This window comes from Coturnix japonica, chromosome 8 (assembly GCF_001577835.2).
Source record: "Coturnix japonica isolate 7356 chromosome 8, Coturnix japonica 2.1, whole genome shotgun sequence".
NCBI classification, from domain to species: domain Eukaryota; kingdom Metazoa; phylum Chordata; class Aves; order Galliformes; family Phasianidae; genus Coturnix; species Coturnix japonica.
The window spans coordinates 11016423-11041792 of NC_029523.1; the positions used below are offsets into that span (position 1 = coordinate 11016423).

The 25370-nt window shown below is 38.0% G+C and overlaps 1 protein-coding gene across 3 annotated transcripts in view; it reads left to right on the forward strand.

Annotated features, from left to right (window-relative positions):
• DPYD (dihydropyrimidine dehydrogenase) overlaps positions 1-25370 on the forward strand; it is a 319673-nt gene that overhangs the window by 193546 nt on the left and 100757 nt on the right. For all 3 annotated transcript variants that reach the window (XM_032446240.1, XM_015870373.2, XM_032446239.1), the window contains 3 exons: positions 492-656; positions 20696-20764; positions 24533-24616. In XM_032446240.1, coding sequence (XP_032302131.1) covers positions 492-656; positions 20696-20764; positions 24533-24616 — 318 coding nt within the window. The remainder of the gene's footprint in view (positions 1-491; positions 657-20695; positions 20765-24532; positions 24617-25370) is intronic.

Genomic DNA, 25370 nt, shown 5'->3' on the forward strand with positions numbered 1-25370 from the left:
CCTTAATTGCTATATACTAATGGAGGTTCATGTTATCTCACTAAAAATGACAAGATGGTGAGGAGGGATACTTAAACAAATAGTTCCAATACATTTGTAAATAAATGACCTTTAGTCAAAATTATTTTTAATTGGAAATTGGCAAAAAGAATGTTTTACCATATATGTTTCTCTTTAGTTTTACATAATATCAGAATTTACAGTCCTTTGTAAATATAGATATGGTGACACTGTGGCTTAATTAAGACTACCAAACAAGACAACATTTTGCATGTTTACTGTCTATTTCAAAATTGTTTGCTAACCATGTTTACCTTCAGAAATATTGTAGATTGCAGCATTGATCTTAATTTGAACCACTTCTGTTTCAATTTTTTTTTAAATTTTAATTTCTTTTATTCATAACACTTTGTATGTGAAGTTTGATGTGTGGGTTTGCTGAGGACTGGACCTTTGACTCTCAATTCTGATCAGGCCTCACGATTTTCCAGGATATTGTGACCAACGTTTCTCCGAGGATTGTTCGTGGAGTTACTTCGGGTCCCATCTATGGCCCAGGCCAAGGCGCTTTTCTAAACATTGAATTGATCAGTGAGAAAACAGCGGCATATTGGTGTAAAAGTATTACTGAACTGAAGAGTGACTTCCCAAAACAAGTAAGTACCACTCAGTTGTAAATTATATTTAAAAACTCCTATTTGTAGATCTGTAAAAGCTCATCTATTTAATGTTTAGTAAGTAGAATGCCAATTTCTTTACTGATGATTGTTATTAAAAAACCAAAAAAGCTCATTCAAATAATGTTTATGACAGCGAGTGCCATGAAAGCTTTTTTACACAAACAGAGCAATTGTTTTTAGTTAGGCTGATGTTTATGTTCATATAGATAATAAGGAAAGAGCTGATCCCAGTATGGATGCTTATCAGTGCTTCTGTGAATATATTTGTATTTAAGATCATATTTAAAGATGAAACCTATAGTATTCATTTTTACGATGAATTGAATTTGATTATGAAAGCAGTCTTTTCATTGTTAATCCAAATGTGAAAGATAAGTAATTACCTGCTTTAGAAGCAAAGAAACAACACTGAATTGAAGTTAACATTGCTACATGGAGAGAGGATTTTTAGAGCCTTCTTGGCTATGGGGAATTATCTGTCCAGAAGGTAATGATTAAAGTTGTGAGCAATGACACCAGCTAGCTGGCATAAGTGGTTTTCAGCTCCTGTTCTACTGAGTAAAAACAGCAAGGTGGAAAGTAAAATTCACCTCAATCATCATCTCAGATGGATAAAGCTTGAAATCTTTCAGCCTGGGTATCTTCCGTCTTGAAATTATTACCTCTGTGGTTCAGTTATGAACAAAAATGAAAGAACATTCCTGTGTACATTATGGCATGAAGGCAGTCAGATTTTTCTCTTTTTCTTGAAGTTGGAATAAGAGTGCTTAAGCACATTTTATTGACAGTAGAAGTGAAGTGCTGCGTGTATAATGCCCTACTTCATTACACATGGGCCAAGTGCTTCTTTGCTCAGGTTCACATCAATTTATTTACCATGGCTGGGCTTTATAATAATGAAAGTGTGAACCTAAGTATAATGTAACTGTGACTTTAAGACCCTTTGTCTAGGTAGGTCCTGGATATCGCAGGTAGGCAGGCTGCTGTGAGAATGGTCTCGTGTTTCAGTCTTCACCAAAAATCTCTCATGGAACTTTGTGCTTTAGACTAAAGTGTTCTATTCCATGAGAGAAAGCACTAGAAACCATTTCAAGAGGAAAATCCTAATCTTAGGTGACCTAGCTCTGCATATAGGATGAAGAAGTCCCACTCTTCGGTAGTTCCCACTCTTTCTTTTCTTTTCTTTTTTGGAAAGTTGACATTTTCCACCCAGAGAAAAGGTAAGCATAGATGAGGACATAAGTAATTAAAGAAATTTACCTTGCTATAGTAAGTATTAAAGACAAATCAAATTGCTACATAATCACTTCTGCTCTGTAATGCAAGCAGTTTAAAGTAATATTTTCTTTACAAATTAGAAAGATATAAGCAAATTAGTTACCTTATTGGAAGCCAGAGTCACAACAGCACCAAATCACTTGTCTTTAGGAAGAAGCAATCCATAATTCAAAGGAAGCAGCTCAATTCCCCCAATAAAGACTAGGATTTAAAGTAAAATTTGCAAGGGGTTTTGCTAACAAGATCCACCTGGCAGAGCTCAATGGATAATATCATGTAGCTCTGAGTTCTTGCCTCTATAGATCAGGAATTATCACCCCCCTTGCACAAACACAGTCTGCTCCCCATTGGCAAGCGGCCTGATTCCCGTTTACAGTCCTTTCTGGCCGCAGCTTTTCCCAGTATTCTCTTCTTTGAACCTGAATCCAGTTTGAGTGGACCTGGGCAAGAGCTGCTGACAGCAGAAACTTGCATCCATACTACTGGAGAGTGATTTATAAATTTTAAGGGCCAGAGCAGGCAGAAAGAATGAGAAACGGTCTGGATTTTGTAGGGTTATTTTTCAAATATCATAATATCATCAAAGCCTTTGATGTTTCAACCTTCCTCCCTCATGCCCCCTCCCACACAGGTAATTTAATATCACCTCTACTGTTGTTTCTTTTTCCAGAAAACAATAACAACAAAAATTAAGTAATTAGGCATTATTCAAAGCACAGGTCCAAGAAAGATATATACTTTATAATAAATTAGATGCTTCTCTGTTTAAGATTTGCAGTTAAAAATGGGATTTTTGTTCTTCCAATACTTCAGTCCTCTTAGTGAGGTATTACTTAAGCACTTAAAATGTACAATTTTATTCATCATTATTTATAGTTAAATTTTCAAAGAAGGGGGCATGAAAAATTGTCCACTGTACTCCTGTATGCCCAGAAAACATTCTTTCAGTCAGAGAGAGCTGTGAAAGTGAGGTGATGGGTTTGTTTCTGTTTGTCATCTCTTTTTTCTTTCCCAGACATTGTGTTTACTTATTACATTGGCCTGCCTTTGTTATATCCAAGCATTTTCCTTACATGGTTAACTAAGTTTTTTTTTAATGAGTGTATGAAATATTTCTATTTTTTTCTCTTTTGACCAGATAGAGTATCTGATACTATTGGGTCTATCATTCTGTGCAATTAGTAATCAGAATAAATTTATTATTTATTTATTTAGTGCTAGAGACTGAGAACTTGACACTGAGAAAACTCAGAACAATGATGTTATTAATTTCACAGTCCTAAATGTAATAGGAAAATGTCCCTTCTGAATTAGTGGGGAGATGATCACTTATTGGTAAATTTCGCATCTCCCTCCCACATGGTAGCAAGTTATTTGTCACATGGTATATTAATCTGGAGCTCAAGAAAAAAAGTGAAGGAAAAATACTGATAATCAAAATTTTCTGATTGAATACTGATTAGCACTTGTTTGAGATAAATGTCTTCTGCAACCTCAGATGGTAGTCTGTTCTGTCTGTCAGGTAGTCTGTTCTCCTCCCTGCTGTAGGGGGATTACGTGGGGCAAGACCAATAAAAGCTGTCACCATGTAATACAAATATTACCTTAACATCATAATAAGCATGAGGAAGATGTCCCCTATGATCTACTTTGAGTTTTTTGAAACGGCTGTGTGAGAATTTCCAAAGACTCAAACAGAAATAGCCTACACCAGATCCATGATTTTTCCCTTCCTGATGAAGAGTTCCTATCGTTCCTATTTGGTGGTATACCAGGCCTGGTTGGCAGGGATCTACCTTTCTTCATAGCAGCCAGTATGGTGCTGTGTTGTAGAACTGTGACCAAAGCAATGTTGGTAACTGACAAGTGTTTCAACTCATGTGAAGCAGTGCTTGCTCAGTGTCAGGGCCCCCCTGGTTTTTCCCTTTGCCCTATGGCAAACAGGCAATATATGACCCTGAAGAGACACAGCAGGGACAGCTGACCCTAACTAGACAAGGGGAAAATTCTGCTTGGGAAAGGGCAAGAATGGGTAATTTTTTTCCCAACGTTTTTGTTGCATGGATGCTCCCTGAGCACTTGTTTGCTTGGACATGTGATATTTGAAGTGCTTTAGATATCTGGACAAGTGATCTAACACTGATTCCACAATATGTCTAGCTTTCATATTTTATTTATTAAGTAACTACCTGAATGTATAGTATATGATGTACTTTCCAGACAAAATTGTATTTTATAATACCTTCATGAAAGAGGATACTTAAGAAATATGAATTTGGGCAAATAGAATTCACCCCATAACATGATCAGGATCAAAGAATTTGAAGGGCAAAATAGCACTTTCACTTATGCAAGCCTACAAGCTATAGTAATCAGTCGAAACTGGACACGAAAGTTGAAAAAGAACTACAGAACCTTGCAAGAGAACTTATTGCTGATGTTTAATATTCATCTATTTGACATCAGTTACAACGTAGTTGTTATCTGGGCTGGGAACTGTGAATATCGGTAATGGCAATAAATCTCTATGTGCCAGTAAATCCAGGAGCTGTACGCACAGTCAAATTGAAAGTCTGGAGAATCATTTTTAATGATTGCAGAGGAATCAGATATAGTGCCAGTAGCACTTTTTTCATCAGAAAAAAACCTACAAACTGGCCCTCATCCAAAACTTTTGCTTATCATAGCTAAGCCTGCTCGATTGAGTTGGTTAATCAGCTACTTACACAGATGTCTATTCTTCCACACCCATAAGCAGGTCTGTGTATTTGCAATACCTCATAGTTTGTCGAAGATTTTAGGGCTTCATATCACCCTGGAGAAAAACTTGAGGAGACAAATGTCTGAAAGTAGTAAAACACTTGTCTACCAAATACTGGTGAGATGGTGGTGGGCACAACTGCCAGGTGGTTTTTCAGCACCTTCCCAAACAAATAACTGGTACCTGAAAGTAAGAAAATTCATTTTAAAAATTTCAATACGTAAATTGTTTGTGTATGAGCACATGCAGGTTACAGCACTGCTGATAAAGGCCTTTGGGATGATATTTAAAGAAGAAAAATAGATTGCTTAGGAAATGTCATTCACCATCAGGCTGGCAGAAGTCCATCACAAACCAGAAAATATCTGAGAAATTTGTAAAATGAAGAACTGGGATCTTGGAAGATGCCGTACGGAATATTTTTCAGTATTACAGTATTTGTATACTGAGGTCCTAGAAGTAAATTTTTGGTCTCCTTTCTGAACATGAATGAGTTTGAGCTGCTGTATGATTCTAAGGAATTTATATAGGATACCAGATTGTCAGCTGCGACACTAATTCTGTAATTCAGATACTGGTGTCGTGACGTGTTGAATTGAGAAACCTCTTCTGCCAGAAACAGTCAGTACTGTAGGACCCCAAAACTAAGCTGAAACATCTTGTCTTCCTAATGTTTGTTCTGCTGCTTGCGGAATGTTGCTGACAGTCCTTCTGACAGTTAGTCAGCAGAGAGCAGCTTCTCAAGGCTGAAACTGCTAAAGATATATTTTTGTTCAACAATTTTGTTCAGAACGTCCTAGGAACACCTGTCAGGACTAGCCATGCCAGAGTGTGAGTGAGAAGAGCAGATCATTGGATTCCAGGCTGATAACTGACTTATTTGTAGCGCTGTCTAAAAAAGATAAAAATCTCCTGAAGTTCTTAGTAATACTATATTCCACTATACTTTGTATTTATCCATGCAAATATGAAACAAGGCAACTAGTGTAATGAAAACCATTTGTACTATTTGTAAACTTTTCCTTCACTGTTTGCACTTACAACAGACCTTCAATAATCTGGTTACTGGAAGGAATTGACCATTATATTTGAAAAAAATCTATGCTGTGGTTCTTCTTTGAAATGTAAAAGGGATATCAATTGGAAATATTTTTTTAAGATATAGAGGATTCATAGACATTGCAGTTTTACTGTAAGGACAGGTATAACTTGTCTTTCTCACTAGGCATGTTAGGAATAATTTGAGTATTATTGCAGGCATTATTATGACTTTCACTTTCGATGAGTGTTCAGAGGTCTGTGGGATGCTGTGTGCTGTACATGCTATTTATATTTTGACATAGCAGTCACTACAATAAGTTTGCAGTAGGTACTGTATCAATTTTTTTTAACATTTGTATTTGGAATTTGGAGCAACGTTTGTAATTTCTGTAGTTAGGGAAAGTGAAACGAAGAACCTTCTTCATGTTTTCAGGAGTCATGTTTGGAAGAAATCATAAGTTGTCTTTTTTCCATACATACCTGTATTTTCTTGGGCTACTATAGATAGATGTAGATTTCCACACAGGGAAGCCATATTTTATATTCCAGTGGATGCATTCATGCATGTGTCCACTTGAAAAGTCACAGACACCTTGACAAGTTTAACTGTGGAAGGCGCATCTACAAATTCAGAAAAAAAAACAGCATGTGGGGCTGTTCCCATGTGGACCTCACCTTGTGCCCGCAGTGACCATATGCTGTAGACCTGAATGAGGACTGCAAATGCCGTGTGTAAGTGCCCCAAAAAAGACCATTGCACATCAACTAGAAAGGATAGAGTGATGGAGGCACAAGACATGCTGCCCAGAAAAATGCCCACTGTTTATCATGGAACTTCCCAGCGGTGAAGAGTAGCTACCTGGATTCTTTGATTTCAGGTTCACAAATCACACTAAAAACTCCAGAAGTTGTTATTGCTGCAGCTTAAATTTCTTAAAGCCAACCATCATGGATGCTTAGTAGGAGGTGAAAAAACCCACACAGCAGTTGTTAAATTCACCATATGGAAAAGATCCCTTTCACTACAGAAAGCTGGCAGCAGGCCTAGTCCCTTAACATCAGAGGAAATCCTAGCTGAAAACGAAGGACGAGGTTGCAATGGAGTGCTCACACTAGCTACCTTGAGCAGAGCCTAAAACCATTGTCCCTAACTAACATGGTGTGCAAGAATGGCCAAGGCTTTTCAATATACCGTGACTACTATGTTGGGTAGATGAGATGAGGCATCAGAACATTCCCTTTTTCACTTCATCCTTCAGCACAGGAAAAAGGGAGTATGAAAAAGAGTATAGAAAAATGCTACCTAGAAAAGGGGGCTGTAAAGAAGAGCTGAAAAATACACCTCTGCATGTTCCTTGGGAGTTCTCACTCTCCCAGCTCCTGAGGCTGTCCTCATTTCTCCTGACACCTGTTCAGCAACTCATGAACTTGCAGTACATGTTTTCCTCTCTGCAGTCTAGGGAGGAATTCATCGAGAACTTCAGTTTACCCAGTGGGTTTACACCAGAGGACCTTTTCTGTAGGCACAGCAGTTTCTATTTGCAAAAATACATGAACAAAAACAGAAGCTAGCAACAGAAATGTTGATGTATTGGGCCTTTGAGACCACATTTTCCTATAAGGAGGGAAGCTTTCTGGGAAAGGCTCTTCCACAGTTCATAACAAATTCTCAAACCTCAAATGAACAAAATATTAATAGAGATGGGACTGAGCTACAAAATATGATTCTGTAGACTTTAACTTCTTAATGCTTAGGTGATAGTAAAGAAATGAAACAGTACAGGAATTTTTTATCTATTATCAGTGTTTATTTCTGATTTTTGCAGTAATATTAGCTATAGCAAATTTGCTTGAGGCTTGAAAAGTAGTGGAGGTTTGGTAAGTGGTCAGCTGACATTTCCAGGAGAGAACTTTAGACCTTATGTTTTTTATCTTTGCATGCAAATTTCTAAATGCTCTTCTAAAGAATAGAGTTGTTAAAAAAGGAAAAAGCAAAAGGGCTGGGGGGGTAGGAGTGGTGGAGAGGGGAGTGGAAGTGGCTTTTGTGGTAGGCCCTACCTTAAAAAATATGATTTGACAACGTCAAAGCAGTTTTAGCTGATGAAGGCTGCTTTGGTTTCTAAAAGAGTCTGACAAAAGCATCTTCATTGAAAGATTTAAAAGAAAGCAGCTATAAGATTAGAGGGAAGAAACACACATGAATATACAACTAGTTAAAGACAGGAAACAATGTTAAGGAATGAATACTTAATTTCCATGCTGAATAGAGAGCTACAGTTAAGTTCTCTGGGGATCTGTGTTGTGCTCTGTGTTCTGTAAGTCTTATAGGCAGACAATAAGTGCTGAATTATAAGGGCACTGCAAAGGATCTGAGTGACTGGCCAATGAACTGCCAGATAAAATTAAACGAAGACAAATGTAGTGATGCACATAGAAGAAAACAGTACTAAATTTATATCTACAGTAATTGATTCTAAGCTAGCTATACTAAAGTTGTAGAAGAGATCATTATGAAAGTCTCAGCTTAATGCTCAATAACATTGAAATAAAGTTTATCAAACAGAATTTACAGGAAAGGAATAAAGAAAAAACCTTCACTATACCACAGTACTGGCTCATTTTACATTTGAATAGACTGCAGTTCAGATTTATTTGTTTCAGCAAGGGTGCAGCCAGATTGGAACCAGAAAGGAGAGGTGGAAGGAAGTGGCTGGAGATGCTTCTCCACATACACAGTGACTGTGAGACTTGCTTTAGGAGGGCACTGCTCATGCCAAGGGTACATATGGGCTGAAGAAGAACCTAGTGGAAGAAATCATTTAGAGAAGGGTATGGTTGCAATCAGTGATCCCAGGTATAGAAACACAAGGAAGTCTGCTAAAAGTTTACTCAGAAGCAATGTGTGTTTATGTGTGTTCAACTAATCGTGCAGTATGTGCCTGATCAATTTGTCCCAACTGCCACAATATTCATCTCCTTCTAAATGTGTTTTGTTTTGATTTAAGAATATGGTTACTAACCTGGCAGAGACTAAAAACACACATTCCTACCACCAGCTCAAGTGAATTTTATTTCAAGAAATCACATACCTTCTTCAAGGTATGAAAGAAAGAAAACTGTAGTCTGTAACTGGAAGTATGACCTCACAGTAACTTCAGTGAGATTCTGACAATCAGTGATTCAAATGAACATGTTGGTGGTGACAAACTAGGACCTTGAGGAGAAATGTGAGAAGATCTTTTATGTTCTGCACTTGGAAATGACCACTTTGTTGAGAAACCTGTCAAATTAGTTTTATGCAGAACTGTTCTTTCTTACTATGTGTGTTGTAAGGCCATGAATTCTTTTGTTTGTTTTACCTTCACAGCTACTGTTTGACAAATGGTAAGTACCGCGGTAAGGCAGAGAACTATTTGTATGTATGCTAAGAATATCCTTTTGATTTGGAGAGTGAGTTATTGATCTCTGAAGAAAAAAAAAGAAAAAAAAAAGAAAAAGAAAAAGAACAATTTTCACAATTTTGTGAGGACTATGAGCTCATCTTTAAAACTTTAGCCTTAGGGTAAGAACTAGGAGAAAATTAAAGCAGTTTCTGAAATACTTCACTAGCTATCTCCTAGAAAATGACCCAATCTTCATGATTATTGGAAAAGACAAACTCCCTAATGGCCAGCATCAGCTGGAGCTGGTTCAGGCTATTTTTTGTCCGTTGCCACTGCTAATAATTCCTTTTTTGAAGAGAGATGTGAGTGGTCATTCATCAGGATCCTCAATGAAGGAGATGCACTAAACAGAAAGAATAGTGCAATTAAAAATATTTCTAGAATGTAATTCTGCTGACTGTGACATGAATAGTTATATATTTTTATTCATCTTATTAAGGCTCAAATTTCCCTTTACTGTTTCTATGCAGACTATTATTTACAGAGAATAGAAAGACTTTAAATCCTCAACTGCTTTTTTGGGTTTGTAGGCTACTGTGCACACAAAGAAGTGCTGCAAAACGATCTGTGGAATCCGACTGTGTGTCAGGCAGAGCAGTCATTCTTTCTAGAAATGTCCTCCATAAACAGCAAAAAAGGAAATTGCATCATGCATTAAAAAAAATCTGTACGCTAAGATGCCCATTTCCCTACACCCCCAAATCTGTGCTTAAAATAGCAGTAACAACCTTGGCGCAGGGCATTTCCCAGCGATTAACAACTGGCCAGGGTTAATGGCCCTCAGCAGTGCCTCGGGCCATCAACTCCTCCCAGCCAGCCATTACTCCCTAGGAAATGCCCTTTGCAGGGTAGTTATTGTTTTAAAATTAGGATGTAGAAGTTGCCACTGGGGGGGGAGAAAATGACCTTCTGGCAATGGTTTTTTTTATTAAAAAAAAAGAAAGGGGGAGGGTGGGGGGAGGGGGGCTGGAAGGGCAAACATTTTTGGTGTACAATCATCAGCAATCAGTGTTCTATCAAAATTAAATCCTTAACTTTTCAAAAATGCCAACATTCTACTGGCCTTATTAAGCCTTATTAGCTGTGCAAGCCAATTACCTCTTCCCACCCCTAGTACTTTTCCCCATTTTACATTTCAAGTTTTTCAGAGACAATTGGGTTACATTACAAAATTTGATCTTTTAAAATGCACAGTAGCTATGACATTCATTTTGTACTGACTATGATATGATTTTAGTCTTTTATGAGGCGCTGAGCTTATATGATTTACATATTTCTGCTTTTTTTACTTTTACTTGCTGTATACTACAATAATACTAATAAAACAAATTTATTCTTGGTAAAAGTAATACGTATATGCTCTTCCTGCAGCCCATATTCTGCACTTAATTTCTCTGATGTGGTTTGCATTTTAGGCATTCTGCTAGAGCTGTAATGAAGAAAAATATGAAGGCTAGGTCTATATTTAAAAGTCTTGCTCACATACTTATGTAGGCTAGGAACACTAAAAATAAAATCACATCTAACTACTGTCCTAACAGAACCCTAGTGTAGATGCAGTTATACCATCAAAGAGTTTATTTTTGTTCAGGATCAAGTAAAGCGTTTGTTTCACCAATATGAACTGCGCTACAGGAGGAGAGCTAGCTCTACACAGACATGTTCTAGCTTAGACCAGAAAGGCAAAGGCACCACTGCAGCTGGAGCCAGCTCTTCCAATGACTGACAGCAGCTGCATGTTATCCCCAGCTCCCCATGCTTTCTAGCAAAGGGGCTGTGAAAAGATCTCAAATGCCTTTCAAAATGTGGGAATAAGAGGGAATATATATATATATATAATCCTCTGTGAAAGATGTAGATGAGCAAAATTTTTACAGGGCTCTGAACTGATCTTAGTCTATATCCTGATCACCGTTAATATCCTCTTAACTTTTTATGTACACCAAGTTTAAGAACTGTGATCATAAACTATTGCACAACTGTATTCATGAAACTTCTTGTAGGTGTCACGTTCCCAAATTCTGGTTATGAATTTGCTCTGCTTTTATATTCAAGTCCTTTTTTAAAATTCTGGTTGAAAGTAATGAATCGTACTCGCTCTTAAGATTAGGTAGCAAATAGTAAACAAGTAAGATTAGGCGGCCAGTCCAAAAAAACCGAACTCTTTCCTTTTTGTGGTATTAGTCTGGTAGTTTATGAAATTTGAAAGAGCTCTGAAATAGTTGCTGCAGGTGCTATGATTCAGGTGACTCCTAAATCAATAGAAATGTTTTTATATGTATAAGCCTTGGATGCATATCTAGTGGAGATGGAACAGTCATTTAATTGCAAAGGAAAATGTGACAGTATGTACTTATTTTCTGAACTTATAATAACAACTGAAACCAAGGTTTTGTTCAAGTAGACCTAAGTACATCCTTTGTTATGAGTCACTGAAGTTCGATGTGAACTATAAGAAACAGTATGTTTCTATCCTGTTCCCTGCTACTGGACCTGTCAGTCTCTGTTTTTCACTTGCCCGTTTTTACATATATATTTTTTAAGCTGAACGTTTCTAACCTAGTCCAAGTTACATTTTATTTCTCTTTATATCTAATATTTTTGTATTTACATGTATTATTTCAGCCTATGCGGAATAGTTTGGAGTTAGAATTTGAAAGAAGTCGTAGCCCTAAATTTCAAGGCTGTATTTCTAAAACTCATAACAATTCTCTTGTGCCAAAACCTGATGCTTCATATCGCTGTTAAGGTACCACGAGAATATCTCTGCTGATATAGGTGTATTGTTAAATAAGCCTAGGGCCTAGGGTTCCTATTAATGTGAGCCTGATGAGACTTAGTTGTCTTCCTCCAGCTCATGGGAGCTACTTTTGTTCATTCAGGGAGGTGAAATCATAAGAGGAGTGAATGAAGCATTGGTATTTTGTGCCTGGTATTTTGCTTTACTGCAATGTGAGGTTTGTGTGTTGTGTGAGGGAGGTGAATGGTACACTGTAGCTGTGAAAGTGGCTTTTCTGCTAGGCTGTGGGACTGATCTGTGTCTCTGAAACAACTGATTCTTATTAAAATGCAGAGCTGCATTGGTTCAGATTGTGGCATAAGAAATAGAAGTGAAGAATGGTCTCTTTAGTACACAGTAAAGGGGGAGAACAAAATCCAGAAGTAGACAACAATGAAGAAAAATAAACTGGTCCTGCAAGATCACAGAAAGTATCACAAGAAAATGAAGCATCAATAAAAGATGATACGACAGTTGTTGTGCAGTTAAGTGCATTGCAGCACTCTGCTGTGCTACTCAGTGGGAAAGTAACCCAGTAGGACTTCTTGTAAATGATTCTCAGTGAACTTCTGGTGGAGATGCATCCCACAGGTCCCACTGTGGCCATTGAAAACATCCCTCAATTCCAACCTTGTGAACACTTGCAGGCTGTCTCCCCTCACAAGGTGAAATTGTCCCATTGAGCAGGCAGATCTTGGGGAGTGAGAAAGTTCTCTGTGAAGTCAGATACTTAATCAGAAAGGAGAAAAAAGCTAAGAGATCAATAGGTCTCCCACACACAGCTGGCATGCAAGGCCTTCAGATAATTGGTTGAAAAGGGGACAAAACCTACAGCCTGTTTCTGTGCATCTTTCTGGTGACCATACTCTCATCTATCAGAATATCATAGCTTAGGAGCAAATTGTGCAAAATCAGTGCTTTTGAGAGTATTGGTACAATGGTAATAGAGCAAAGAGAGTGTGGGGGAGCTTAGGAGAATGAAACTAGGCTGACAAAATCACTTACTGCTCCCAAGCATTGCTAGGGCACTAGCAGTGTCACGTGGTAAAGTGGATCACAGAGCTGTAAAGGAGGGGTTGTTTTCTTCCTCCTCTGAGCTACTTTTTCCTCTTCTACCTGCACAGATTCTGCTAGCTTTCCTGAGCCTTCAAATCCAAGGAAGTGAATTAAAGGAAGCCCTGGGGGTGATGGAACAAGGGAATAGAGAGGATGGACTTCTTGGGGATGGAAAGAGACAGATATGTCCTGGGGAATTGCTGGCTGACTTAATGCAGGAGTCAGGGAACTCTTAACAAAGTTATTCAGTATGTTGTCTCTTTTTATTTTAAACTGAATTTGTTTTCTAATAAATTAAGCAGCTTTATTGGTAAGTAATAGGGGAAATTCATGAAATCTGCATGTCTCTGGAAAGAATCAGATTGGAGGAACTGGAGGAAGGATCTTGGGGTACCTTTTACCCAATGGTCACTCATTCCCTCCATGGGAGCAGCCTACAGTCCTCGAACATATTCATCTCCAGTTGGTTTCCCCTTTCAGAGGGGCACCCTGCAGAGGGTTGCCCATGCTTGAGTACCCTGAGGTACTCAAAAGAGCTGTTATAAAAAGGACTGTGGATATATCTCAGTAGAAAGTCTGATGAGAAAAAAGTCTCTGTAGATGTAGGAAAAAAATCAAGAAATTTGTGTTGCCTCTTGTGAGTGTTGTTTCCTTATGTTTTTTTAAGTAAAAAATAGTATGTCAGCACCCCGGTGGAAAGCTTTTGCTACAGGTCATAGCATGCATCTGAAATATCATAGAATTAGATATACATTTTTTCCGTTAGCTTCTCCAATATTGTATTGGCCTCCTCTGGTTTCTCTTTATATTAAGACAGTGCAGAAAGTACAGAAATACAGCAGGGATATGGCAGACACACAAGGGTTTTCAGGTATTCTTTGCTAGGAATGTGGCTGAAAATGAGTATCTGTCTTCTCTTGGATTCTGCCTTTGTTAACTTGAATATTTTCCTTTCAGTAATGCTATTTTCTACTCATTCATATTCAATTTTACACTTTGCTGAAGTGACTAAAGGTTGGACATTGTTTTCCTGGTCCAAAATGAAATCCTAACAATTCTGCTGAACTTTCTGCAAAGTTTTCAGCTGCATGGATTATTTTCAATGGAATTTGAAGGGTTTGCATGGGACACTGAAATTTTCGACAGCCCATCATGAAATGGACATACTTTTTTTAATCCCATAAAATATGTGAACTGCTTTCTACAAGGGCTACATTTTCTTTCATTAGATATCTGTCTGGAGAATTTACATTTCAGGGTCATCATAAGAAAATAATGTGCGCCTCCATTTAGCCTGAGAAGAGAATCTTTGTTTTTTCCTCTTTGTACTGTCATTGCTTATGTTGTGGTGTGAGGGTATGAAAAACACAGTAGAGAGCTCAATATAAAGTCATATGTTAAATATAGGACTTTATTCAAGAGGCTTGCTACAAAAATCTAGGTAATAACTGTACTAGTATCCCCTACTTGTCCTATTTTCAATTATTAAAATTATCTTAAATGTATTTTAATTGTAAGTTAAGGAGTAAAACAATGGATGGTTAGCAATTGTTAAATTATTTACTCTCTACTCACTGAAAAGAGAGAAGAGAGAGAGAATTATGGGTCAGCAATGTCAAGACATTCCGCAATACTTGTCTTTATCATCATGCAGAATCTTTTTATTAAGGCAGCATAGAAAGAATAGACTTATGGACTGAAGGTACAATGTTTAATATGTCCACATCCATCTAGATTGACAGTTTCTACAGACATGAATTTCCCAGGAGAGACAGTGTTACTGGTGTCAGTGGATGGCATCATTTACTTCAATGTTCCATTATTAAATTGATAACAAGATAATTCCTCTGCTTCTCAGAGACATGACAGGGTTTACAATTGTTAACTTTCTTATTGAATGGGATTTGATGTTCTAGGTAGTTTTTAATAAGAAGCATATTTTTATTTCAGTTCTGCAACAAATCAAAAATTACAAGAAAGTGTAAATAACCTCTTTAGGAACTTATTTGGGTCTACAAAGCATCAAAATCAAGCTGGTTTAAAGAGGGCCAATTTAACAACAATAAGTCTTTGTGCTCCTACTGTTTTTCACTGCTGCGTGTTTAGGCATGTTTGTGCAATATGGAGTATTTACTGCAGTAATCCTCTGTCTTATGAGGTATGTATTAGAAACATTCTGTACATTGTATCTCTGGTTGGATGAGCTCATGAATGATTGTTTCATCAGCCAGTGGCCATTTGGAAAAGCAGAGGACTGCTGCAAGTGGCAGCAGAGGAATTAACTTCTAAAAATCTCTGCTGGCAAAATGTGGCATAGCTGCAGCTTTTCCTGATGCTGAGCTTGTGTGAGAGTCAGGGCAATTAAGCTGTTGAATGGTCTGCAGCACAAGACTTTTGAGGAGTGGCTGGGTGAACTGGGATTGTTTAGTTGGGAGAAGAGAGGCTCAGGAGAGGCCTTATAGCTCTCTACATGTATGTTAAAGGAGGTTGTGTCAAGTTGGGGGTTGGCCTCTTTTCCTGGGTAACTAGTGATAGGATGGGAGATATGACCTTAAGATGCACCAGTGGAGATTCAGATTGGATATTAGAAGAAATTTTTCTTGGAAGGAGTGATGAGTTATTGGAGCGGGCTGTCCAGGGAGGTGGTGGTCATCATCCCTGGGGGGTTTTAAGAAGAGGGTAGAACTGGCACTGAGGGACATGGCTTAGAGCAATCACAGGCATGGGTTGATGTTTGGGCTTTCCAACCTTAATGATTTTATAGTTCTACAAAGACAGACTAGCAGTACGAGTCTCAGTGAGGTGGGAAATCTCTACCAACCCCTAAAGTGCTGGAGTGCTGGGGGACAGAGTGGAGTTTGGCTTAGGTTTCATTCGCTCATTCTATTTTTCTATTAAGCATGTACCTCTTTCAGTTAAATATTTGCATGGTTGTTTATTGTGTCATTGAAACAGCTGAGGATTGCTCAGTCAACTTTTTTTTTGTTAACTTATGACCAAGTGGCTCTGACGTGTACTTACACAAGTGCTGAACCTTCAGGAAAGGCTACAAACATGCCAGCTTCTCTCTGTGCATGGGTGAGGGAGGATGTGGTCTGGAGATGAGGGAACATACCCTCATTCAAACAGAGGGGATATTAATGTTTTGACATAGTAGTTCAACTACCAAGAACAACTCCTGTCCTAATTTGTTGGTGTAGCTGTAGGTATCCTTTCCTCTGGTGAGTGATAAATTAAATATGTTATTTTTGCTATTGTTTTAGACAGATGGTATGTTCAGTGCTTAGCTTCTTCCTAGTAAATGCTTCTTCCTGGGGAATTCTGGTTAAGAACACTCAGGTTTGTTCAGACAGAGCAGGTCATGTGGCAAGGCTGTGCTGTGGTGTGTAGGAATAAGAAAAATGTCTTGAAAGGAAGATCGCTATCTTTACATCTGACCAAATCACAAATAGCTTCTGAAGTTTAGATCAATCGAGAATAATTCTGTGGGTATTTGAAATCTGAGTCTTCTTGTAGCCTCCAGTCTGAGCACTTATCCTGCTTCACATCTCTCTCTCCCAAACAGGTAGCTGTCATGAAACTAATCCTACTGCCTTCTTGAAAACTTTTGTTGATTTTACAGCTTTCAGGGGAACAATCTCCTAATAAAAGTGCTCAGAATCTGTTTCTGCAAGGACTGTGCACATCAAAAACAAAATCCTGGGGATTTTGCAAGTGCTTGAGCAATAGGAATGAGGCACCAATTGAAGCCAGCAGCAGTGTATAAATGGATCACATGCAGACACTTGATGCTCATGCCTGGTGTATCAGTGAGAAGCAGAATTGCTAAGGGTGTCTGAGCTCCCTTAAGCATACGTAGATTATGCACAGGCCTGCAAGAATGGTTAAGGAACAGCTGTGGGCCTTTAGGAACAGCTAAGAGCCTATGGCGTGCAGGCATGAGGACAGAGGATCATGTTTTCTTAAATTTGCAGGAGTTGCCAGAGTTCTCGCTTAAATCCAACCCCCTGAGAGTTTTTCAGGCTCTGAGTGTCCTGAAACTCCCTTATTCCCTGCAGAGCAGTACAGGACAAATGGTAATTGTCTGCCTAGAGTTCTGCTGTTTTCTGGCTTTAAATAGATGTCCTCAAGATCGGCTGATCAAAAGGGGGCCCAGTTATTTTTTCTCTCCTGCCTTTTGTTTTTGAAACATCTTGCAGTGAATTCTGTGTGTTATCGAAGAAAGATCATTTGAAAATACATGTAATTGTGAATCTCATCTTTTTATTATTTTATTTTTATTTTTAATACTGTTGCATTAATGTGAGACATCCATATAGAGATAATGGAAAAGAAAAACATTCACAAGGGAAATAGATTCTAGTTTAAGCTTTCAGGGGATTATTATAAACAGGGAGAAAAAAATATTTTAAATACTGTGGAAAGTACCTTGTCGGTGTCCTTTTAAGTAGAATAGCTGCTAATGTATGAATTACAGGATTGTGTGAAATGTAGCTTTTTACTATGTGCGTTTGCTATAGTATATTCATTTCATAATCATGTCTAAATGGTATTTTATATCTGCTTTCCATCTTCCCTTCCTCCACCAAAACTTTTCTTCTTTAAATCTTAACTCAGTAATAAATTCCTTTCCAGGGGATAAGGTCAGATGTTACAAGCTTTTATCTCCCCTTTTACAGACGTTAGGAGACACTGCCCATCACTTGTATGGTGATGACCACCTCTCAGTGACTGGGTGGGCACTGGGCAGTGCAGCAGTGTCTCTGCACAGTGGCTCCATAGCTGTTCAGGTGTGGAGCACAAGCGATATAAGCTTCAGGTATGGAGCACAAGCGATATAAGCTTCAGATCTGGAGTAAGGAATGGGACACAGATCACACTGTGCTTCAGTAGTGCATGGTTTCACAGCAGCCCTCATTCAAGCAATGACAAAGCTGCAATTTAGTCATTTCATTTACCATTTACTACACTTCAGTGGCAGATCTGTAAGATCTGTCAGAGTTCCCTTTTGTAAGGCAAAAAAGGGTTGTTCTGCCTTGCAGTACTGGTTCAAACAACTGCACGTTAACTCAGGTCAGTGTTGCCACTGCAGATCTGGCATAGCAAGAGAAGGCTGCACTGCCTGGGGTCCTTCTGCACAGGGTCACGCACTGGTGGGCTGTGGTACATGGATGTCAGGCTAGGATGCATTTTGAAAAGCTCTTCCAAAAAAAAAAAATAAATCAACTGAAATGTGATACATTTTCTCTTTATTACATTCAAATAAGGCCTCTGATTTTTATCACTTCCTATTGTTACTTGTCTTGTCCTCCTTTTTGTAAATAATAAGAGACAATATCCTGTTTTTACATTCTCAAGTGCCTAATATTTATGAGTAGGTCTGACCTCAGACACCACAGGTAGTTCCCCCTGGATGTCCACATACAATTTGCTGGTTTTAGGTTTTGTTTTTTTTTACTGGTACTGATCCCAAGTGAAAAGGCTGTAGAGGCATTTGGGGGAAGAACAACCACTTGAGGAAGGACAGCTTGTTGACATGGAGTGCTCCACCTAGGAACTGAGTTTAATTTCAAGACATGAGAACACCGGGGAAAAAATAAATAAATAAAAAAGAGGGAGAATAAAATTCTTATCATATTTAAATTTCCATTATTCCCTCTGAGATCATAGTTTTCATGTGAACGTACACAGTAGAAATGTAATGTTTGCTTTCATTTATTTTTGTTGTAAACCACTGCTTCTGTCAAAAGTATGTACTTAATCTTAAGTGGGAATGCTAAAACTAATCAATATTAATTAGACATGTCTTAATTAACGGCTCTTTGAAACAACACAGATCTTGTTCCTCCTCTTTTGTACACTCCCAGCAGAATTTTCAAATTTCATTAATAACACTTGACGTAACCCAACTCAGCTACTTGTGAATACAGTCAGTCGCCCTTGTCTTACAACTTTCCCTGCTGAAAAATTTAGTTTATACTAAAGCTCAGTTTTGTAAATTTCTGACATACTTTGGGTTATGTCCGCAATCTGTGAAGTTCCTTATCATGTTGTCAGTGTCTGAGTTGTTTTTTTGGTTGTTTTTTGTTTTTTTGTTTTTGTTTTTCTTTTTTTTCTTTTTTTTTTTTTTGTGCTTTATTTAGTGCATAAGAAGTGTGAATTTGACAAGATATAGTTTCTAGCTGGCTTCCAGGTAGTGCATATTTTAACTCTAAAATTCTCATACATCCTTTCACAAACTGATTTTTCACAATGAAATGATTTGTGCTTTTAAAATTATTAGAATCTTTTAAAAGAAATTTGTGTTTATTTTCTGAGTACTCAAATTGCCTCAGATATTCAATATGGAGTTATATAGAGCAAATTCTGTTTCATAAACTACAGAGTTTATGAAGAGTTTATGTTTCATAAACTACAGAGCTATTCTTAATAGATAAAAATATTTTACATAAAGAGATGATATTTTCTTCTGTCAAGGGGAGTACAAAAGCATAGTCAGTAATGATCGTATGTATTTAATGAAAAAATTGGTTCTATATTTATGTGAAAAGTGCCAACAAATGGGCACCTAAAGGTTAGGCTGACACTTCAGCAGAAGCTTTTCTTGTCAGAAGACTCCCAACTTGAATACATTGGCCAAAAAATTGAGTGGGTTGGGAGAGTCTGCAGGTAGTTAGGGAGGTGGATTGTCATAAGCCACACTTAAATACTTTGCCTTATATTATTTGAGTCGGTAACCTTCAGCATTAGGGAGAAGTAGAAGACAAGTGTTTTACTGACTGAACGTGAAAGAATAAGCTCATCTCTTAGGAATACATCTAGCAAAAGCTGTTTGGTAAGCAAAAATTTAACTGACATGCAAATCTTTCATACACAGGAAGGAATGTGGTCAGTTTTTTTTCTTTTTTCATTTTGGGAAGTTTCCTTGAACTCAGAGCAATCTGACAAAAACCTTTAGCCTCAGCAAAGGTATTAGTGGGAAGCATGGTTACAAACAGCAGTTGGACCTGGAAGGTGCTGTGTACAGTGGGGTGGAAGGGCAACACACAGGAATTGTCCTTGGGGAACTGAAACCATGAAACCTGGGAAACCTTTAGTTTAGAGCTCAAAGTTCCCTGCCACTCCCTTGGCCCTCCCAGCTTTTCCCTACTTCCTCAAGGTCTCATCCCAATTTCCTGTGCACCAAATACTCCCAGATGCCTGTTACAGTGCTCAACTTGCATAGCATGGGATTTCAGGGCTACTTTTGGTGTGTCCAGCTTTCCTGAATTCAGCTGGAATATTGGGTCACATGCTGTCACTTCAGACAGTAAACTCTCAACACTTACAACTTACTCATTTCTAAAAAGCCCTAACTACCTCTTGTCTTGTATAAAAAGTAAATAGCTTAATTGCTCTGACCTCAGAAATGAGTAGGCTTGACGCTTTTTCTCTAGGACTGCCATTGTTCAATTTGTTGGGTTCTGTGTGCTCAAAAGCATGAAACTTCCTGTGCATTTTCAAACTGTCAATTAAGTATAGAACTCTATTTCATTACATTGACTGGTTTTTTCAGCTAACCCACATGTAGGTAGTTAATGTTCAGAATCTCTCTGAAGTGTGGCATTAAAAAATCTGGTAACACTGCTGACAATTATTGCCTTTGTATTCTTTCCAGATCCTGATTGCCAGCATCATGTGCAGCTATAACAAGGATGACTGGACTGAACTTTCAAAAATGGCTGAGGTAATGGTTTCCTAAATGTGTTACACCATCTATTATTTTTTTATTCTCCTTAAAAATAAGCACCGCAACATGGAATTTGTGAAAGAAGGAGATTCAAAGTGAAAAATGAGAATTTAAAGCACTTCCATTATAATTTGTTTATTCTGTGTTTTCATTAAAATGATGAAAATGTAAATTTAAAGTAAATCTATTCCATAAAAATGGTCCCTTGGATTTTTAAGCTGTACCTGGAAAGCCTTTAGTCTTTGAATCTATATACTTTTTATTTGCATTTTAAGCAAACTGTATATTATGACGGATGCCATGATAAAATTTAATTCTACCTTTGAGAGCCTAACTTGATCTTACCTTGCCTACAGGCACACTAGTTTGACAGCACCAAAAGAAATTTTGAATATAGAACTCTTGAATATTTAAAGTATAAAAGGCTCATTTAATGCTATTCTAGTTTTAATACAGACTTTTCAAAAATGATAGCAGAGAAAGCCAACATATATAATAACAGTCTGCATTCTTCTTATAATATAAATCCAATCTTACAGAAACAGACTGTGCACCAGAAATCTTGATTCAGTTTGAAGGAAAAAAACCCTACTTAAAAAACACGTACCTGTGTCCACAGGGAATAGTGTAAGAAATATTTGATTAGTACAGTAATACTTTCATTCAGAAAGGTGTCTATATCTGAAGGTACCATGGCATTCTTGTTTTTATATGAAACAGATTTTTCCTTATGGGTTAAACTATCTAGTGCAAATATAAATATGTTTTAAAGTGGAAAAAGAATTAAGATCTAACACAATTGGTAAAGAAAAAAATGTGGTGGTTTTTTTTTTGTGTGTGTGTGTGTTGTTTGCTTGTTCAAGTTATTGATAGTATTAGCTGAAATCTATATGTTTTGCAAGTATTAGACAAGGGCTGCTCCAAAAGTAATGCCTTCTATGTTATTATGCTGATCGACTATGGTAGAGGACAGTGTTGGTGGTATGGACCACCAACTTCTTGCCAATATTCCATTGCATTTTGTTGACATGTAGCAGATGACAGCAGAGGGGCAATCTGACAAAATGGCATCTGATGCATATGACCCAAAGGTATGTCACTGAATTCTACCATGTAGAAAAAACGAAACCCATTGCTATTCTTCAACATATGCTGTATGTTTATGGAGACCAAACAGTGGATCTAAGCGCAGTGAGTGGTGTATTTCAGCAGTGGTGACAGAGTTATGAAAAACAAGCCACATTCTGAACAGCCATGCACAGCTGGCACACCATGAAATGAACTGCTCATCCACATGAACTTGCGGATTTCAAACAGGGAACTAAATACAGAGCTGAATATCAGTTTCAGTGTGTTGGAAACTCTGGTGGCACTAGGTGGATCCCACCTTTGCTCACGCAGGACCAGAAAGAGCACCGTCTATAAGTTTGTCAGGACCTATTGAACTAATGCAAGTCTGAAGGTGTCAGTTTCCTGTATCACATCATTACTTGTGATGAGACATGTTGTCACCACTACAATTGGGAATGTGAATGGAGAATGTGAATTCCCAATTGAAGGAAAAGTTCAAGATGCAGCCCTCAGTGGGTAAAGTGATGTGCGCTGTCTTTTGGGATAGGGAGGGAGTGATTCTTCTGGATTTCTGGGAACACGAACAGCCCATCAACTCTGGCTGCTACATCACGACACTGACCAAACTGAAGACTAAAACTTCCACAGCCAGGGAAGTAAAGACGACCTTTCTTTTGCAACAAGATAACACCAGGCCCTGTACCAGTTTGAAGACCATGGAGCACATTGCCAGTCTTGGCTGGACCATCCTACCACACCCACCACACAGTCAGGATTTGGTGCTGCCTTCTTCCTTCTGTTTGGGCCACTGAGCAATGGACTGAGTGGGCAACAATTTCCTAGCCACAGTGTTATCGTAGCTGCTGTGAAACAATGGTTCACTTCTGCTGTTGTAGATTTTTATGAGCCTGACATGTCGGCTCTTGTTCATCACTGATGAAAATGTACAGATAATGGTGGTAATTACGTTAAAAAACAGCATTTTCTCATTTAGAGTTTGCTCTATCGAATAACGTTACTTGAGCTCTTTTGTAGTTTCCATAGAAATACATATGAGGCATTACTTTCAGAGAGACCTAGATGTATATAATACTTACTTTGTGTAGATACATTTATATATGCTTATAAGTGTGGAATGTTTGATTTTTTTTTGGTTTGTTTGGGTTTTTTTTGTTTTGGTTTGGTTTGGTTTGGTTTTGGTTTTTTTTGTTTCCACGTGGCTGAACATTTGGACGTCATTTCTTCTTTATTCAGTGGTTGAAACCCTTGTATAGCTATTTGGGAAGACACTTCACTGTTGTCTGAGTGTTTTAAACCTATAAGGAAAAAAATCACTTTGGGGACTTAGGGAAGTGAAATTAAACATTATAATTAAGTGCCTTGGTGATCTTCAAGGCTAGTCCATATTATACCTGTATTTACCTAATTGACCATGAAATCTTTTGTGGGATCTGTGCTTAATACTTCTAAGCTGACTGAGATGAATGGCTGAATTGTGCCACTTGCTCCTCTGCTCTCCAGTTTTAAGAAAAATATTTTCATCTATTTGTGTTTACGCTGCCCCTTTTAGGAAAAAAGGGAATTATTCAAGTGCATGCCATAACATGCACCATATTTAGGATACCTTTCTGTTGCAAAGCTGCCATTTGCTTCCACTCCATAGAAAGCACCACACTTACTCAGGCACTGCACAGTTTCTAAAGGGCAGAATGTTTTATTACATGCCTTGTGGAGGAGGTGATGCTGAGGCTGTCCCAGAGGGAGCCTCCATGCTTCAGCAGCATCTTGGAGATGATGACCTGCTCACACAGTTGTCCTGTCACCATGCTGCCATTGGACCTGTGGGGTGGTCAGGCCTTCTGGGCAGCCAGACAGGGAAGGACACCAGGTGTGTAGTGGCTGCATTTGCGACCTCTCATGCTGGGCAGTCTTAGCCCACAGCCATGCAGCAGGCAGAAGGCACCCCAGTTCAATAAGCAACAAAATGCAGATGCAAAGCAAAATGCCAGCTACAGCCATTTAGAATACAAGCAGAGAGCTCCTCAGCTGAGGCCCATTCAATTCAGCAAAGTGTGTTTGTGTCCTACCAGTGTATACCACAGCTTTTTTTCCCCTTTATTTTAGGTAATAGAGGCTGGTAAGAGAAATCAGCACATATGCAGACTTTTTACAATAATCTTGCTTGACTTCAGAAACAAAAATGTTTAGTAACAAAACATATGGAACAGTGCACGAAATCTAGAGAAAAATGCATTTAAAGCAGAAAGGAGGAATTTATTCCTCAACCCCAGCTCTTCAGAGCACAGCCATTCCCTGTGTCACTGACTCCTGAAGCTTGCCCTTACTGCTGCAATAAGGCACTGTGAGTATATTTCATTTTTAGCATGATGCAGAACATCATAAGAGTTTGATATCATTTATCATATAATAAATTTACATTTATTATTGTCACTTCAGTTTCTTTTGTATTTGGAAAGCCACATGAATGTCTGAAAATTTTCTCTGTAATGGCCAGCATATTTCTTTTTTAGTCTATCACAACAGCTTTCTCTCTCTCCCTGTTTTTTTCTTAAGGAGAATAATCAAACATATGAAGAAATCTATTTAACGTTAGAAGTAAATGCCACAGGACAGAGTATATTACTCAAAATTAATTTTGTTTCTTTGTTTGTTTTCCTTTTGCATGATGCATAGGCTGCTGGTGCAGATGCACTGGAGTTAAATCTATCATGTCCTCATGGCATGGGGGAGAGAGGCATGGGCCTGGCTTGTGGGCAGGTAGGTTGCAATAGCAATCTCTTTGGTGTCTCTTCAGCAGTTCTACAACAATGTATGAGTTACACTTCAGGGGGAAGCTGCAAGCAACAGATTACTAGCTTGAGATTTTTAGGTTAAATGTGTTTAATTATTTGGTGCTGAAAGAAAAAAAAATAATGCTGTGAATATAGAAGATGCTTAGTTTTGCTCAGCACAAAAATGCATTATGTGTTTGACAGGGAACAATATGAAAACAAATAATTTCCAGAGAGCTCCTGGGCAGAATTTGTTTTTTTCACTGCAGAGCTCTGTAGATATCTTTGAGATCACAACCTGGTGCAAACTACCTGTATCAATAATGATTTTGAAGGACATGAGATATACAGACATTTCATTTTATACTGTTTTGCTTTTGAGCCTAACCGTATTCTTGAATTACAGAGCGTACATTGTGGTAGTGCCATCTACAGTTAACTTTGTCTCTTTTATTAGCCTGAATTGTGTAACCTATAGATTTGATAAATGTGTACAGTTTAGGTGGAGATTATCCATATCACATGTCTCTGTCATGCAGAAACATGATATACAGTTTTTCAATACATCCTATGATTCCATTTAGGAGCATGCATGTTATTTTGTCTGTGAAAAGAAAACAAACATGCTCAAAAGCCTATTCCTGTATTCCTTTCTTTTCTGGTTTTCAGATGTTTGCATGTTTAGCTCACAGTTTGAAATTTGTTTTTGTTCAGAAACATGCTCAGAAGTGAACTTGGAA